Source organism: Heloderma suspectum, chromosome 4 (genome assembly GCF_057233095.1).
Source record: "Heloderma suspectum isolate Gila_16-S chromosome 4, 16-S_ref, whole genome shotgun sequence".
NCBI classification, from domain to species: Eukaryota; Metazoa; Chordata; class Lepidosauria; order Squamata; family Helodermatidae; genus Heloderma; species Heloderma suspectum.
This window is the reverse complement of record NC_139461.1, coordinates 144,758,121-144,775,763: the sequence shown is the minus strand read 5'-3', so window position 1 is coordinate 144,775,763 and position 17,643 is coordinate 144,758,121. Positions and strand designations below refer to the sequence as shown.

General features: G+C 43.5%; 1 protein-coding gene across 2 annotated transcripts in view; it reads left to right on the top strand.

Annotated features, from left to right (window-relative positions):
- Nucleotides 1–17,643, top strand: part of SORCS2 (sortilin related VPS10 domain containing receptor 2) — a 220,225-nt gene that overhangs the window by 131,551 nt on the left and 71,031 nt on the right. For both annotated transcript variants that reach the window (XM_084850779.1, XM_084850780.1), the window contains exons 7-10: nt 1,874–1,992; nt 3,555–3,644; nt 7,446–7,625; nt 8,937–9,083. In XM_084850779.1, coding sequence (XP_084706905.1) covers nt 1,874–1,992; nt 3,555–3,644; nt 7,446–7,625; nt 8,937–9,083 — 536 coding nt within the window. The remainder of the gene's footprint in view (nt 1–1,873; nt 1,993–3,554; nt 3,645–7,445; nt 7,626–8,936; nt 9,084–17,643) is intronic.

Genomic DNA, 17,643 nt, shown 5'->3' with positions numbered 1-17,643 from the left:
GTACACAATTTCTCAGTTACTACAGATGAGAAGAGGTCGGCTGGCAATCATCCTTTAGGCTTATGGAAGATTAAACCATATTTGTTTATAAAATAGATTAAGCCCATTTCCTATAATTGGAAGAAATCTAATCCTCCAGCAATTGAGATATAGGATATAGGATATGGATATGGCTTATATGGTGAAAATGATAAACTTCCTAAGAGTTAGGCAAGGTAGGCAGCAGGATAATAGGTTTATAGAAAAAATGAGTTTATTTGTCTCATATTAGAATGACAGAGTTGCTGTAAATCCATATATGTTATTGGGTATGATATAGGAAATAAATGAGATACATATTTAGTGTAACATATGGCTCATTTTCTTATTGAATATATGTTGGTGTTTGTAAGAAGCATTTATTTGTACTATTATGTATAAAACGGGAAAGTCTGTATATTTATTATATAATAATAAATGTATTTAAAAAATAAATAGAGGCAGTTAATACAAATAACTAACAGCTGTGAAGTATATAGGAGGTTTCCATATGGGCCACAAAGGCCAATCCAGTAAAGTTGAGTTCCAGTAGTTATGCTCAGAGTGCCAGGCATATTACATATTTCTAAAACCTCTGTGTTAGGAATCTTTGTCTTACTATTACGTGGAAATATAGCATGCATTAACATTGATTTTCTGAGTTCAACAGAAGCCAGCGTGCTGCACTTTATTGAACATTTCCATTGATCATGTGATTTGCTTTGGCATTTCCAATAATGAACATTTAGCCCTCCTTTTGAAATCCACTAGCTAGTGCTAAGTGAATGTTTGTTAGTCTCAGATCATACACTAGAAGAATATGTAGATGTGAGTCCTCCTCTGGCTGTTGGGAAATCTGAGGAAGAGAGAGAGCTTCCTTCTACCAGTGTTTAGCATTGTCAATCCAGGCTGGAGAGGCTTCAGAAGCTGCCGTACTATCACTCCACCCAGTGATCTAAGGGAGGGCCTGCTACTGCTGACACCCAGCACCAACCTCCTCAGAAGCTGTAAGCCCGCCTACATGAAATGTTAAACTAGGCTTGGGATTGTGGGGAGGGGAGTTTAACCTTCCCCTCCCAACACACGCACGCACGCACACACACACGCACGCACACCATAGTCCCAATGAAAGTCTTCTCCAAGCGTTGTGAAGGAAGGGCCCAATGGTGCAAATAGGAGCTTCCCTCCCTATGCAAATAGCATGCATGGGGGTGGGAGTTCCCTTGGGACCATGCACGAGGGAAAGATTAAACTCCCTTTCCCAACCCTGTGCAGTCTTGAAGGCTCGCTGCAGCTGCTGTTTCCATTGGTAAAACAAAGATTCATGCAGCTTAAAGTGATCCATTTAGTGTCACACCTCCTTAAAGTAGTAGTTCTTTAATTTATTCCATGTTATGTTATTCATTACATTTCTATACTGCCCAATAGCCAAAGCTCTTTGGGCTGTTCTTGTTTGCCTCTGAGCAACAGATGAGGAACAGCTGCTTTAAGGAGAGAGAAACAGCTGCCAAGGAAGGCAGTGCAGTGATGGTGGAGGTGCAGGCTCCCCGGCTCCCCCCACCTTTCAAAGAACGTGGGGCAAGGAGACAGCAAGACAGACCACAGATCTTCTCCTGCCCTGGTTCTAAATGCTGGAATTCCAAATTTCTGGAGGAGGACTCCTACCTACATATTTTCTCGGTGTATGAATGGAACATTCCACTGAATGATAAATTCTTTGGGCAATGCTTTTGGGCATATGTGTTTTCACAGTGGGTCAACTTAAACTACTGCTGGAAGAGAATGTTGGCATATCTGAAACAGTGTGGCTATTGTTGATTTGCATTATACCTGCTAAACGTTTCCTGCCCTCTAGGTTTTCACTACGTGGCCTGCCAAGTTCAGAACTGTTCTGATAAAACACTAAAATCACCCTTCACTGGTAGTATTGACAAGAACTCCTTGACAGTTCAGGATGACTACATATTTCTTCAGGTAATGTCTCTAACAGAAGGTAAATCACAAAACGTTTTGCACAATCCTATGCATGTTTACTCAGAGGTAAGTCCCACTGTGTTCAGTGGAGCTTACTGACTGGCAAGGTGTTTAGGACTGTTGCCTTAGGTAAGTAACGTGAGGACCATCAGAACCAAAATGGGAAGCCATTGCGAGGGACATCGTATGAATGGCCATTAACATGAGATGCTTCTTGTCCCGTGAAAAATGAAACTACTGACAAACTCATCTAGCACATCTAGCTTTGGATAGTAACTTACTCTTTGACTGAGAAATAACTTGAGTCAAAATGTCATTTGCAGCCAAGGAGAGGCCCCTCCACTGTTATGAATTGTGATCGTTCATAATTTCCTGTAATTGTAATATATTCCTCTTGCATTCCACTAAAGTAGGTTTGCCTACATAGTGAATTGACATTCATAGTTATTAGTGAATGTATCATAATTAATTTAATACTAGATATTAAATCATACAATACATTTCTTATGTTGATATTCAGTGTATTTAAATATGTGGTGTTATCTACTGACTCCCCTAAGATAAGGCTTTTTTGGTTTGGGGAAGAGAGGAGGAGGAGTAAAGGATGGTAATGTGGTAGACTCTGTCAGGTAGAGGCACCATGTGGTCACGTCAAGTTTGAAAGGGTCTCTTGACCCAACTTGAACTGGGGTCTCCCCGTTCAAGGGGGGGTGGAGTTTACATTTCCACTTTTGTACTCTCCACTTTTAAATACTTGCCCCATCCCTACTCACCAGGTAGATTCCTCATACCAAATTTTATATTGAAAAGAGTAGGCTCTATTATGAACAGAATTGTCAGGTTTTGTAATGACAGAACACCGAAGAGGTTGTCTCTTAATTATACAATCACTCTCAGGACTGGTATAATAGATATCTTCCAAATATGGGAATATACTGAATAGATGAACAGTAAAATAATTCCTCCTAGTAGTATAGCAGGTGTTATCTTCTTTTTAGAAGAGTTGGCTCTCTCGCCCTCCCTCTCCAAATTGGAAAACAAACTGTGGGATAATATGTAGCATGTATGTAGTGCTCTACAGCAGGAGTAGGTTACTTGGTGCCCTCCAGATGTTTCAGACTACAACTTCCATCATCCCTGACCATTGTCCGTGCTGTCTGTGTTTAGTCCGAAACGTTTGAATGACACCAGATCGCTTTCTCCTTCTCTAGAGTGTTCAAAGCACCTCTCGAGTTTTATCTTGTCATCCCTACAGCAGCCTTTTCAGTTTGGTTAGCATTATTCTCCCCGAATATTGGGGGACCGAGGCTGAATGAGAGAGGTTCTTTTAAGGCCACCTAGTGAATTCATGGCAGAGGCAAGATTTGTACTGGGATCTTCCTGATCTGTGTTCAGGCTTTTATCCACTACACTGTATCAGCATTCTGTTGCAATTGCACCCCTTGCTATATGATGACATACGATTCCCTATTTTTAACCATTAGTAATGATCCGTGCCCTTGTTTCTTGTTTCTGATGAAATAACTCTTTATAAAATTGTACCACCCTTTTTTCTTCCACAGACATCATCAGCAAACCAAACAAAATATTATGTGTCTTACCTTCGGAATGAATTTGTACAGATGAAATTGCCAAAGTATGCATTACCCAAGGTAATCACCCGCAACATACATTATTCCTTTCCCTCTTTCCTGGCCCAGAAATGTGATCTGTGCTTCAGTGATTGTTCCACAATTTCATCTCTGCATTAAGTATTTGCACTAGCTGTTCCTTCTTCAAAAGGTTTTAGAACACCCGTGACCATTTGCTGAAATAGTGTTCTTGACTCCAGACAAGAGTGGTCCTTATTCTCAGGTGACAGCCTAACCCTGGAATACATGACCTTGTGGGGAATGTATTCCCATATTCCCTATAGAGTTTTGGGACCTGAACTCTTACATCAACCTGTCTATGCATTGAGGTAATCTTTGGAGGCCTTCCACTGAGTCCAGTCATCTGAGGTGAGGTGGGTGATGATTTGGGGAGATGGCCTTTTTGGTGTTGTGAATGCCTGTTCTCCAGCGATACTCACCTGGTATCCACTTTTGCATTTTTTTAGTGCCAGGCAAAGACACTTTGATTTTATCAGACTTTCCTCCCTTTTTAACCCCCTGCAGTGTTTTAATGCTGCTATGATCTTTATTTATATGTGTATGTATATATGTATGTATGTATGTTTTTATGCTGTTTTAGTTGTTTGGTTTTATTGTCTTCTTATAATTTTTCCATCTTAGCTTCCCTGGAAATACTAGTACCAAAGAGTGGGATATAAATTTGTAAAATTAAAACAAAGATAGACTGGGTTTGCACGAGATGACAACCCACCATGGGCAGCCAGCCACAGTGGGTTGTTGTGTTGTCTGAACCGTTTTCTGTTGGGTGGCTTAGTTTTTGGAAGTGAGCCACCCTGAGAACCCATGGTTTGTTATAGGGTTATTCTTGCCCATGATGAGTTGTTGAGTCATCCAAACCCAGGAGACCGATTTTATCGGGGGTTTCAGTGATCGTCTACAGAACTGCTAAGCAAGAGCAGCAAAAAAGCCTGCGCCACTTGCTTTTCACAATCTCTGCCCTTCCACTGATGGAAGTGGAATGGCACTTGGGTGGGCCTGTCAGTCATTCCCCAGCATTTTTTTTCAATGCCTCAAAAATGTGCAATTGGGGTATGTGTGTGTGTGTGTGTGTGTGTGTGTGTATATATATGTATGTATGTTAGTCTTGCACAAGCGTGCACTTGCTGCTGTCTTGTGCAGTCTTGTCTGGTCAATTCCTTGTATGTTTCAGCTGTCAGAGCAGCAAAGTGGAGTAGGTAAGATACAAGGAAATTGAGAAGACAAAGGGAGGTACTGTATAAGCTAATTTGTATGCAGTTGCAAAGGACCGGGGGAGAAATAATACTAAAGGAAAGGAGGGACCTGGTAGCACAATTCAGAAGCAATTCACAGTTCAAAAATGGGGGGAAACAGCCAAGGAAGTAAGTGCACAAAAAAAGGGGTGGGGTGGGGGATATTTGCAGCACTTTCCTGACTCTCCAGCTACTCCAGAAAGGGGAGATATTAACTCCCCCCTTCCCCCGCTTTTTACAGCTCCTTTTTAGAGCAATTACTGCTGCGGTTCCCTGACAGTTAAAAAAAAAAAAAAACTGAGATGGCAGCTGCATGGGACAGAGTGAATGGGGCCCCCTTGTGAGGAGGGCAGGTGAAACTCATGTGCACCGTCCCATTTTGCTACCCACTAAATTTTTTTTTTTTTTTTTACTGTCAGGAATATTTGCACATTTTGGGGGACTGGGAAGTAAGTGGAAGGAAAATTATGCAAATTTAAGAATTGAGAAGTAAATGGAGGCAAAATTTGCACACCCACAGTAACAGAACAGCTAATACAAGTTCACAAATTTCCCAGCCATTAAATTTGCATACATTTCTCTTTTGTTTTTGTTTTAACTGTCAGGGACCTGCAGCAACTGCTCCAAAAAGGAGCTGTGAAAAGTGGGGGAAGTTAATATCTGCCCTTTGCAGAGTAGCTGGAGAGTTGGGGAAGTGTTGAAATGATGGGGGACACTGAGAAGTGTCAGTCCAAGGCTTAAAATCAGGAGGATCATATCACAAAGGGGGAGATACTGTTCCCACCCTCTTTTGGTGCACTTACTCCCTTGGTTGCCCCCCCCCCCCGCTACCCCATTTTTGGTGCTTCTGAATTGCGCTACCGGGTCCCTCCTTTCTCTTACAATCATTTCTCCCCTGGCCCTTCACAACTCTGCGCAAATTAACCAATATGCAACCTTGTCCTGTCAGTTTCCTTGTATGTTTCCTACTCCCCTTCATCTCCCTTTGACAGCTGAAACAGACAAGAAACTGCCTAAAAGAGGTAGCAATTCAAGTGACCCTAATTGTACATTTTTGAGGAACCGAAAAATAAAGTTCTAAAATGCTGGGAAATGAAAAGGGGTAGCAATCAGAGCAGGGAGGGGAGACAAGACAGGTTTTGCTGCAAAGTCCCCTGGGTTATGTGCTGGAGCCAGCTGGAGGATTGAGGGGGAAGAGGGGAAGAACAACCCATGGCAAGCCCAATTGTCTGTCAGGCATATTGTGGGTTGTTCCGCAAACAATCAACAATCATGACTTATTTGCGGGCTGTCTTAGTGTGATGAGCAAACCCACCCTCTGTGTACATTCTACAGGGGTAATCATTTATATTTAGTGTCTCCCCAAAGTGGTGATGCTCCATCCATCCACACAAACCCAGGCCCCTCCCATTTATATCACAAAACACGTGTCTTTCCTGTTTGAGACAATTGTAGTTCATATTTAAGACGGAAAAGCCTCAGTGAATGCCTCAGAAGTGGCTATGAGTGCTGTCAGTCACATACTGAGCTAGCATTCATGTGCAAGCACAGTTTCTGAAAATTTGCTTTTCCACATGGTAGGCTATATATGTGAAAAATTTGCAATTTGTGTGATGCACTAGCTGTGAAGAGTTTGCTAACCCACATGAAAGCCCTAGTTAGGATAGAAACCTGGTGAGCATTAACCATGGTTAGGCATCAGTACAGCAGAGTTAAAGCTGACAAGAGGAGAGTGTGTTCCTGAGGCAGGTGTCTCATTTTAAAACCATGGTTTGCAGAGAGGCCATGTTACATTTCTACTGGACTGAAGACCCCATTATGATAAGTGGTGAGTGGCTGTAACAAGTTCTACTAGAATCCACAAGATGCAGTTGCCTTTCTCAGTCCCCAGGGTTAGATCACCAACCATGGCTACAAGTTAAGTCTTAGTACCATACCCAAATTGAAAACCAGGAACCAGTAATCTGATAGTATCTGCAGGTGCATGGCAACCACCGCTTCAACCCAAAAGAAGAAGTTAGTGGCCAGGCAGTAGTTAGCTAGAGCATAAGCTCTGTGAGAGATGCTGGATTGCTACACATTGAAGAGACTTGAGGATCCAACTTCTTAGAGCAGGCACTGCCAACTTCTGCTAGTAAGGGTTCCAGCTTCTCCTGCCTAGGCTTTACCAACTTGGATTGCCAAGGGTCCAAGCAATTACTTTTGCATTATTGAGTGATACCCTCTGGAGAGGAGCCATACAAGCCAGGGCCATCCCATTCATATACTATTGGTCTCTTGCTGAGTAATTACAGAAGCAAACCCAGATCTCCTCTGCAGGGGCTATTGCTTCTGTTGCCCCTTAAGCAATTTATATTCTTCAGAATTGCCTTCTCTTGTTTCAGTCATATGAAAGCCATTGACTCTTGTCTAACTTATATTAGCGAGTAATACTATGTTGCTTTTCCGCTCTAGGTAATACCACTGAGATTGTAGTATGTTTTCTCAGGCATCTGTCAAATATGGGTGGATTGTCAATTTTGTGCTGTCAGTTACATGTTGTATTTTGTATCAATCTTTTTCACTTCAGGATCTACAAATTATCAGCACTGATGAGAGCCAAGTGTTTGTTGCGATCCAGGAATGGTATCAGGCTGACACGTACAACCTCTACCAATCTGACCCACAGGGCATCTCCTACTCCATCGTGTTAGAGAACGTCAGGAGCACCAAGCAACCTGAGGAGAATGTGCTAATAGATATTCTGGAGGTATTAGACCCTAATTTTGTTGACTCTTCTCTTTACTATTCCTTCGGCTGGTTTTATAAAGGTTTTGAATTGGAAGCATCTTTTGCTATAATGGAATATTCATGTAGCTATAAATACGCCTACCTTCCTTTTTTTTTTTTGGCCTGGTTGAACTTGGGGTGTGTGTGCGTGCGCGCGCGTGTGCGCATGTGTGAATGAGAAAGAGCACCTTTGGGAGTTCATGAACTCCCTTTCTGTATCATGCCATAATGCTTGGGCCTCAGTCATGACTTACTGATGAGGTTTCAAACTTCTTAGGGTACCTCCATTTGATCTGGACACCTGAAATCTGGTATGCCTGTGGTCCAAAGTGCCCTACTTAATGAGAAAATCTAAAATAAGACATTGGTACATCTCCCTCTCAAAATGGAGTACATGAAGTATACCCCCAAATAGTTACGGGGTCTCCAGAACACTCAGGAGACTCAAGTTTGATACACAACTAGTCCAAGACACTCTGGGCAGTATCCAATAGGGTGTTGCACCCCCGCCAATTCCATTGCGCCCTGACGGTTCTGTTCTGCAGGCGAGACCCACCACTTGCGCAACTGAGATTTAGCACTTCCAGGAGCAACTAGAAACAAGCAGAAACACTCATTTCTGGAACAGGGCAGATTAGCCAAGCCCAGATAAGGGCGCTCCGCCAACCTGTCCCAATCAAGAAACTAGTGTTTCCACTTGTTTCAGGGCTTCCTATAGGAAGAGTTAAATCTCTGTGGCCCAGGCGATGAGTCCCGCTTGTGCAGTGGTATCAGTGGAAAGCGCCACTTGCTCCGTGGCTCCGTTGGATCTTTGTTTACTATAAAAATCTAAAAAATGCATTTCATTTTCTGCCCCTCAAAATAAGGTGTCTGACGTATACCCCAAAATGGTTTAAACATCTAAAATGTAGTGCACACGTAGCCTGAGATATTCTGAAGGTAGCTTAGGCATACACAGAAAGCAGATCTCTAGACCCATTCCCTGTTCCCATGTTTAGTGGCATTCTTTTCAAGTTTACAGGCACGAAATATCTATTATGTATGTTTAATGCTGTTACTGCATAGTCAGCGTGATCTTGGGATCAGAGCATGTAGCCATGAATTTCACATAGTTTGATTTATTTAACTTTCAGTGAAATCAAAGTAAATGGTTTCAAGACTGCAGCTGATAAACAACTGACATACTGACTTTTCCATTACTTAGTAGCAAAGGAGTCTTAGCTAAATAGATGATGGATGTGTGTGTGAACACTGCTTATTAACTTCCCTGCATTTTATATTTATAACTTAGGTTAGGGGTGTCAAAGGAGTGTTTTTGGCCAATCAAAAAATAGATGGGAAAGTTACCACTCTTATAACATTCAACAAAGGCCGTAACTGGGACTACCTTACACCTCCAACTGCTGATATGAATGGTAAACCAACCGACTGCAAACCGGTGAGCATTTCCTTCCTCTCCTTCAAAATAGCAACAACAAAAAGGTCTCTTAAATGGTTAGATTTATTTTCACCATAAAGCATTTATTCAAATGTTACTGAATTAGTGTCAATCTAAATATGCAGCAGAGTCACATAACCCAGTTTTCCTAGTAACATTTCAGTTCCCAGGTGAATGGTATCATATTTTAATGCTCCCCTGTGAAACAATTCCCTTTGCCTAGAAAGCTAACCATCAGTGAAAAGACCAGCCTTGAACTCTTTTTTCCTGGACATGCATGTTTTTTAGGCACAGTGACTTTTTCCTAGGAGACCATTCAACCCTGCATTCTGAAGTGATACAGTCCAGCAAGAACTGTACCATGTGATTCTGCTGTATATTCAGATAGGGCTCTCATGCACTGGAATTGATTAATTTTCGATTCCCAACCTGCATTGACTTGCAAACCTTAGTTTGTCAAGAGCCTGTGTTACAACTGCATCACAGTCAAGATCTCATCATGACCAACAGTATTAAAGATTGTGGGAAGATCTGCTAGTGTCATCCCTAGAAAGGGTTCCCCATGTGAGGTACAGTTGTCCTCAGTTTCCAGGTTTAGGTAACCAAACACAACTATAAGCTGCAAATGGTCAATGGAACTTAGGGAGCCTAACTGTGTTCAGGAACAAAGTCAAAGAGAGGTGGGGGAGTTTTAATTTCCTAACATTTACCATAGGAGAAACTGAGGAAACAAGAGAGGAGGGGTGTCAACAGGTGTTAGGATAAGTTCTGAGGGGAAGAAATGCTGCAGACCAAACTGTTCCATGTAGTAAAAACATCCATTTTCAGGGGCAGCTGTAAAGACTTCCATGCAACAGAAACTTTCAGTAACAGAGACAGTAGAATGTATGGCCCACAAAAACATTCTATTTCACCCATAGAAGCTGATGTGCGCATATGTGGTAGTCCCTGCAGAGCTGCTCTCCTCTTGTAGTGGTTCCTCTGTCCCAGGAATGGGGAATGTGTGGCCCTTCAGCTCTTGTTAAATTGTACCTCTCCTCGTCCCTCCAATATCGTCTGGAGGATCTCTTATTCCCCACCCCTGCTCTGTTCCAAATTTCTCCAACCTGCTGCTCCTTGGATGTAATGGACTACAATTCCCACCATCCCAGCATGGCCAACAGGAGATTTCTGAAAAGTAGGAGTTTCAGATAAACATAATCAAGATTTTTGTAACAGAAGTTTGTCTGCATCAGCATTTGCACCAAATTAATTATTGGCGTTGGCTGGTAAAACTCATTCTGTGCTTACAGTTGGGTCATGTGGGATTAAGTTGTTCTTATATCCCATGAATTCTCTCTTTTTTCAGGATAATCACTAATTTTGTTTTTTACAAAACTCCAAGCAGCAGGATAAAGGCATTTGGGGAAGAAGGCAGAATTTGATCATTAAACAGGAAGAAGTGGGGGTGAGGTACTGTAGTGAAGTGGGCTTCAACACCAGTATCTGTTTTTTAAGAAACGCTGTTGGTATATCTATGCAAAAGAGTTATTGGAGTCACTGTAATAATTTTGCTTTCATCTCCCTTACAATACATGGTTAGTTACATATGCACATAAAGGCTTCATATGGAACATTTTCCCCTTAAATAGTGCATGCAGGTATCATTGATTTCTTTATCTTACAGTAATTCTTTCTCAACCTGCCTCCCTCCTCCGCTGCCAGCTGCAATATGGGAATAATAATACTGACCCTGCAGGTTTGTTTTTGTGAGGATACCAAGAAAACGTACGGGAAGTGTGTGAAATATTGATTTCAATTTACCGAGGACCACTCAGTTGATCAGGCTGAGAGATTTGGGATCTTATGAGGTGGAGAAGAACACGCAATGTAGATGAAAGAAAAGGAGATTTATTGAAATAAAAGAAAGAAGCAAAAGTAGAACCTCCCCAGAGAGTTGCATGCTCTCTGAGGCTGAAGAGGTTACACGCCTCTCAGGTACAAACTTAAATTACAAAGAAATCTCAAAGAGTTTCAGGCTCTCTGAATCTTAAGAGGTTGCATGCTTCCTAGGCAAGAGCTTAACATAAACAATCCTCAGGAAGTTGCGCCCTTCTCCGAGGCTTAAGAGGTTGCACGCCTCCTAGGTAAGAGCTTAGTTACCCAAATGTGGTGCATTAAATGACTAAATATACAGTTAGTCCCTGTTTGTTGCCCAGCTCCAGATAAGTCCACACCGCAAATGGCCTACTGAGGCAACAGTGATACAGTGTCAGCTAGGCCCAAGCCTAAGCCTGCTGTCTTATATCCCAAACCCAAACAGTTAAGTATGTCAGAACAAAGATAACTGCACCTTATCTAAGCTCTGGACAGTAAAATCCTTTCCCTGAATTTTACCCAACACATACTCACCACACACTATCAAGTACTTGGCCAGAGCATTTAATATGTGTCCTGTGGCTCGAGGGTACTGTTGGTATGTGCACATACAAACGATCCAGATGCAACTGTCCATGCCCCTCCTGAACAATGGCAGATTCAGGGGTTTTATACCCCTTTTCCCTCACTGGGGCTCATGAGATCAAAGAGGGGTTCATTGTGTTCTTTGCTGATAATACATCATGTTCCCCACTTCCAGGATTGATGTTTGTTGAAGACAGACTGACATCTCCTTCTGACTCCCCAGCATTTCTCAAGGTTGCTTCTGTGGTCATAACATGCTGTCCTCCTCTTTTATTGGCCCATTTCCATCTTCTGTAACTGATACTTTGGCAATCTTCAGCACATACCAGAGCATCCCCATTTGGCCTTCCTGCAATAAAGCTATTCATTCTCCATTCACACCTCCCCTTCCTGACCTGGGCTGGAATACTTCATATGCACATGACATGGAATGGTTAAAAGTTAACCTTTTCACATTTCATGATGTTCTCAATGAACATTTAAATGCTTTGGGTTACAAAATACATTTCAGGATGTTTACAATTCAGGCTTGTATTCAGGGTCAGACTTTGCATTCTATTTCTTTTCACACCACATTTGTTACATTGCAAAGAAAACAAGAGTACATTGTGGCATCTGAAGCCTACAAGATTATCTACGAGGAGCAGAAAGAGAAGATATAGAAAGTAGCAATCTTTATTAACAAAAATCAAGTAAAGGTAGATTTAAGAAATGAGGCAAATTAATAAAAGTGATAAGATACTAAAAGTAAGATATAAACTTAAATATTTAAGGGAAGTATATGTGGATGTAAGGAGATATAGGGAAGACAACATGAAAAAATAGGAAAAATAAAATCACACTGTGTCAAGTGTTTTGAACACTTGAAGTTGCAATACGAAACTACTAAGGATCATTCATTTTTCTTTCCAGTTTTTTGCTTTATCCTTTGTACTATAAAGATGTGTGGTCTCTTCATGTCTGTGTATCCTCCTCATTATTTCTTCCATTATGCTTACCCCTTTTTGTTCTCTTGCATTACATTATGGAAGATACCTAATGGGGCCTTTTTGCGAGGTTCTGTAGTTTCCTTATGTCTTTCTGTATCTCTGTGTTACCCACACTTCTTTTTTCCTGGATCAGGGTTACTCTGTTTATTAATATTGTAATGCAGTAAGGATTTCAATTTTTATTGTGGTGGTGGTGGTGGTCGTAATACAGCAGCTTCTGGTACCCATTGGCTGAACTGATGAAATATCATGGGACACAATTGCATTTTATCTGCTGAGTCAACAGTGGAGTATCTGCATCAGACTAGTTTGTGAGCTGATGTGAACAGCCAGTTTGGTTGGAAAAAAGACTTACACAAACCTTAGGGAGAGAAGGAGCTCTGTGGGAAAAACAGGAAGACAAAGATCAGGAAAGCCTGTTGAGATGGCAGCCCAGGAGAAAGGGAAATGAAGGTTCTCTTCACACCTGGCATTTTATCCCACTACAAACTGGTCCTTTTGATTTCTCATCCTTTCTGGGATTTACACTGGCCCTGTATACAGGCATCTCTCATAGTGCGTCCCTCTACTCTGTACCTTTTCATGGCTGGGCGGAACTGCATGGAACAATCAGGACAGAAGGAGGCTGCTGGCCCCATGCCCCCTCCCCTCCTCTCGTCATTACTTCCTGTAGCATGATTGATGGCTCCACCCGGCCCTCCACTCCTCCACAGCAGGAGGGAAGTCGGAAGCCCTTCTAGTGGCCTGGATAGGGGGCCGTGGGAGCTGGTCCCCTCCTTCCTCAGAGGGAGAGAGATTCTTCTCGGTGGCTTACCCTGAGGTTGCTGGTGCTGCTAGCCCTTCTCTGCTGAATATGTTGGTGTGTGATGGAATTAAATGCAGTACATTGCTTGCAGTACTGAGTTTGAAGGGTACACCGATTTCCAGGTTCCCAACTACAGAAGTAAGAAATCTGCAAACAGTAGGGATGGGCGGAAGGCTTACCTCCAGGTCCGGGGCGGGTGGGGTGTCTGGGGGGGACTATCCGTCCCTCCCCTCTGGAATCCTAACTGGCCGGCTCTGCTCCGCAGCAATTCCATGGAGCTGCCGGCTGGCTCCGGGGTGCCAGTGATATGGCTGCCATTGATTGCCATATCGCTGGCTCAGCTTTGCTGGGTGGATTGACTGCGGACGCAAATGGCGTCCATGCCATTTGCAGCTGTAAAGGTCTTAGTTTAAGCTAAATGCAGCCATTTACGGCTGCATTTACCTTAAACTAAGATGTTTACGGCCGCAAATGGTGTAGTGGATGCCATTTGCATCCACAGTCAATCCGCCCAGCCAGCGATACAGCAATGGTGGCCGTATCGCTGGTGCTCCAGAGCCAGCCGGCGGGGGGAATCTGGCCGGTGAGGATTCCTCCTGGAGGTGGAGGTAAGTCTTCCGATCCTCCACAGACTCCGGAGGGCCGGATTCTTTTGAATCCGGCCTCACTGGGGTCCATGGAGGATTTCTCTCCCATCCCTAACAAACAGACTTGTATACAGTCAATGCACCAAGCTAGCCCTAGCAGCCCCAGCCCCAGGTGACCGCTTCATGGGGACACCTTCTTCATTAGACCCAGCTTGCCCCCCCTCCGTGCTGTTGTTGCTCTTCCCCCTTATTCTGGCTTCCCAACGACCCTGCAAGGAGGGCTAAGAGAAGAGATAGTGGCTGGCTAGGTGGGAGGGAGTACAATGGAAAACCACTTCAGCATTACTGCCTTATCTAAAACAACACACCCCAAAAGGAAACTATTAAAAAGTCCATTCCAAGCTCTGCATGATGAATTTATTCAGGGGAGGAGAAAAGGCACTTTTAATACCCATTGAAATCCTAACTGTCAAACTGTTCTCCTGTGTGGCTGAGAAGGGAGACTCCCCCATCCACCTTGGGAGGAAAAAAGCCCATCACTCTGGTGAGCAAAAGGGAGAAGAAGCCGTAGTGAAGTCAAGGGGAGGGGGAGGTTCCAAGTACATGCATTGAAGGGGATGGGAGACCTTAAGACTGCTACTCTAAGTAGACTTACAGTGCACTCCTATGCGCGCCTACTCAGAAGCAAGCCACACAGATTTCAGTGGCACTTACTCCCAGGAAAGGAAAGCCTTGCAGCCAATGAGCTTACTTGGAAGTAAGCATTGCTGTATTCAGGGGGATCTCGGAGCCTCTAGTGGAATGGGAGAGAGGCTAAAACAGTCACTGGAAGCGTGGCGGGGTGACCTGCCCCCCCCTTCCCACCAATCTGTTGTCATGTCAATTTTTTTCAACACCGTCCAGCAACACCCCTTAGCACACACCCACACAAAGCGGGACAAAATGCTAAAGGAGAAATGCACAGGGGGGAAATGACAATTTCAGTTGCAAGCACAGAAAATGCCTGGTTTTTCCCATTCTCAGATAACTCAGGAAGAGGGAAGGAAAGTTGTGAGATAGCAGCAGGAGAGCAGCGTCCTTGCTCCGGTGAAAACTAGTGATTAAAGACAAATGATCCTGCTAAAAAAATCCGGTGTGAAGAGAGCCTAAGAGGCAGGGAACAAGGGTGCTGGATGGCTGAAGGAAGAGGAGGCAGTGGATTAAAAATAAGAATCTGAAGGAAGAGTAGGACAAGGAGACAGAAGCCTGGGCGAAAGAAGGGCAGAAGAGACAAGGAGAAACCAAACAAAAGGGCAGAAACTGTGGCAATCACCTCAGACTAGTAGAAGCTACACATGCTATTGACAAATGTGAGGAGGCCAGGAATGTTGAACCAGCAGAGAGGCTGGCTTGAGTCATGCAAAAATGCATTAGTAAATCGCCAAAGGAAGTGAGACAGAATAGGCACAGAAAATGCATACTGAACAGCAGAGACTTGAAAAAACAGTGGATGGTGGTGGCACAGAGCTGAAGAAAGGAGTGTGACAAAGAAGGAAGAGGTTCTAGACACGTTCTCAGAGGACCCAGGTACAGGAGAGGCTGTGATCTCATGGGAGGAAGTGGATAGGCAAAGGAAGCTGTTCTGTGGGCTAGGGAGCCAGAAGGAGATGGGTTGGCCAAGTCAACATTCTCAGACGTTCTTTTAGGTGCTGCATAGAAAGAAATGTTCTCCTGAGTGTTACTTTGCCCATCACTGCGATACTGTGATGAGAGACTACATCAGTGGAAACTTTTCCCTTTACTGCAGCTATTACAGGCACATAGATCCTCTTGGGGCCTAGAAACCTAAGGCAGAGATGGGGAACATCCAGCCCCCCAGATGTTTTTGGACTCCAACTCCCATCGACCCCAGCCAATATGGCCAGTGTCATGGGTGATGTGAATTGCAGTCTCACAACATATGGAGGGCCACAGGTTCCCTGTCCCTGCCCTAACGGGGCAGCTGGTCCCAAGAGGCCTTTCTACAGACTGTTTCAGTGATGACTGAGAAAATGGAATGGTAGGCAGCAGTAGTGGCGCTGGACTTCGTTTCCCTCCCTCCCTCCCTTCCTGCTGCTGTGACAGTGGCAAGGCAGCTTTGCCTATGGAGAAGCACAGCTCTTATTACAGCTGAAGGTGAGTCAAAGAGCTGCCCATGTCTGGCTCAGGCCACAACTCCTTTCTTCAGGGATATAGCCCACAGGCGGGCTTTGTGCTTAGGCTTCTAATTATGTGCGTAGGCTTCTAGTTTTGTCAGTATGTATCACTTTAGTTCACCAGTTGTTCTTTTTACTTTCCCAATTCAAATGCTACCAGAGTGGCCCCCACAGCTTGCTCTGGGCCTCATTGCTGTGAGGAGGACCCATGTGCTAATCCTGCTTTGCATAATTCTAACTTTTGAACAATACTAGAGTGGTTTAGGCTCAACCCATAGAGCAGTGGTGACCATTCTATTCCTGCAAGGTATGGAAGAGGGCAGTTGCCCAAGCGCAATATATTCCATGTCCCATAAGTGCTTATGCTGCATGTTCCATATCATGTGAGTAGCAATTAAAGAGAATCCTGTCCAATATTTTATTTGTGAATGGCTCTTGACATTTCAAAATTCACATGGTAAGATCATCACCCCATGTCAATTCCCAGTGCTGAGAATACTATTTATGGTGGAGGTGCCTTAACATTCCTGTCTCCTACACTTCTGCATTCAATAGTTCAGCCACAAGCAGAGCTTAGGTGCATGAACGAATACTTTGTGCTTTAAAGTGTATGCAGAGCCAGATAACTCAAGCAAGCAAAAAATAAAACAGAGTAAGGTTGCCACTCAGTCTTACCTGTGGAAACATGTTGATTACTTGGTCCCTGAGTATAGAAGAACTGACTCCAGCAAATCTGTGAAGAACGTTTTAATTTGGGTTAAAATCCACCCTGTTCAACATCTTGCTTCTACATGTAGGAAACCCCTTTCAGACTCCACTGTGTCTCAGTTGAGGTCAAACTACACATGACCTGGGAGATCCATGATTATATCCCCTGGGATTTTTTTAACCTTAAAAGCAGCTGTAGGTGAGGGGTGATTAACCATTTTCCCCTGAACCATTTTTCTGATCAAAATCTACCCTCTCCCAAAGCTATTATTAGCCCCATCGGGGGGGGGGGAGTTACAAAACGGGTACCTTTTTTTCCCCTCAGCAAAGCTAAGAACAGCTTTGAAGTGTGGATTTTGATCAAGAAAACATTGGGGGAGGGGAAGTTTGAGCACCCTCTCCCTCAGTACTGCTGCCCCAAGAGAGTTCCAGGTCTACTACAGCTTTTAAAAAAGATTGCAGGAGATGTGATAGACCTCTTGCATCACATGTAGCTCTGTGTTTCGAGAATGAACGTATATGCAATAACACAGCTGCTTCCAAGCGCAATAGGACAAGGAGTTACCAGCTCCAACAAGCTCATTTCTCCTCTCAAAAATTCCAGTTTTTTTGTCAGTTTTATACATTTCTTTGAGGAAAAATAAAATCGAACCCAACACCTGTTTTGAGGGAGCAATTTGAACAGAGGCTATGGCCCTGATTGGGTGCTGTTAGAATATGTTAATAAATACATTCATGAAGTCCGAGTACTAAGCTCAAAAGTGCCATCTAGTGAATGTAAGTTGCTGGGATGATGATTCTTTTGGCATTTGAGAGCTGATGTTGCAAATTAGCAAAAGTATTTTTTTAGTCAGA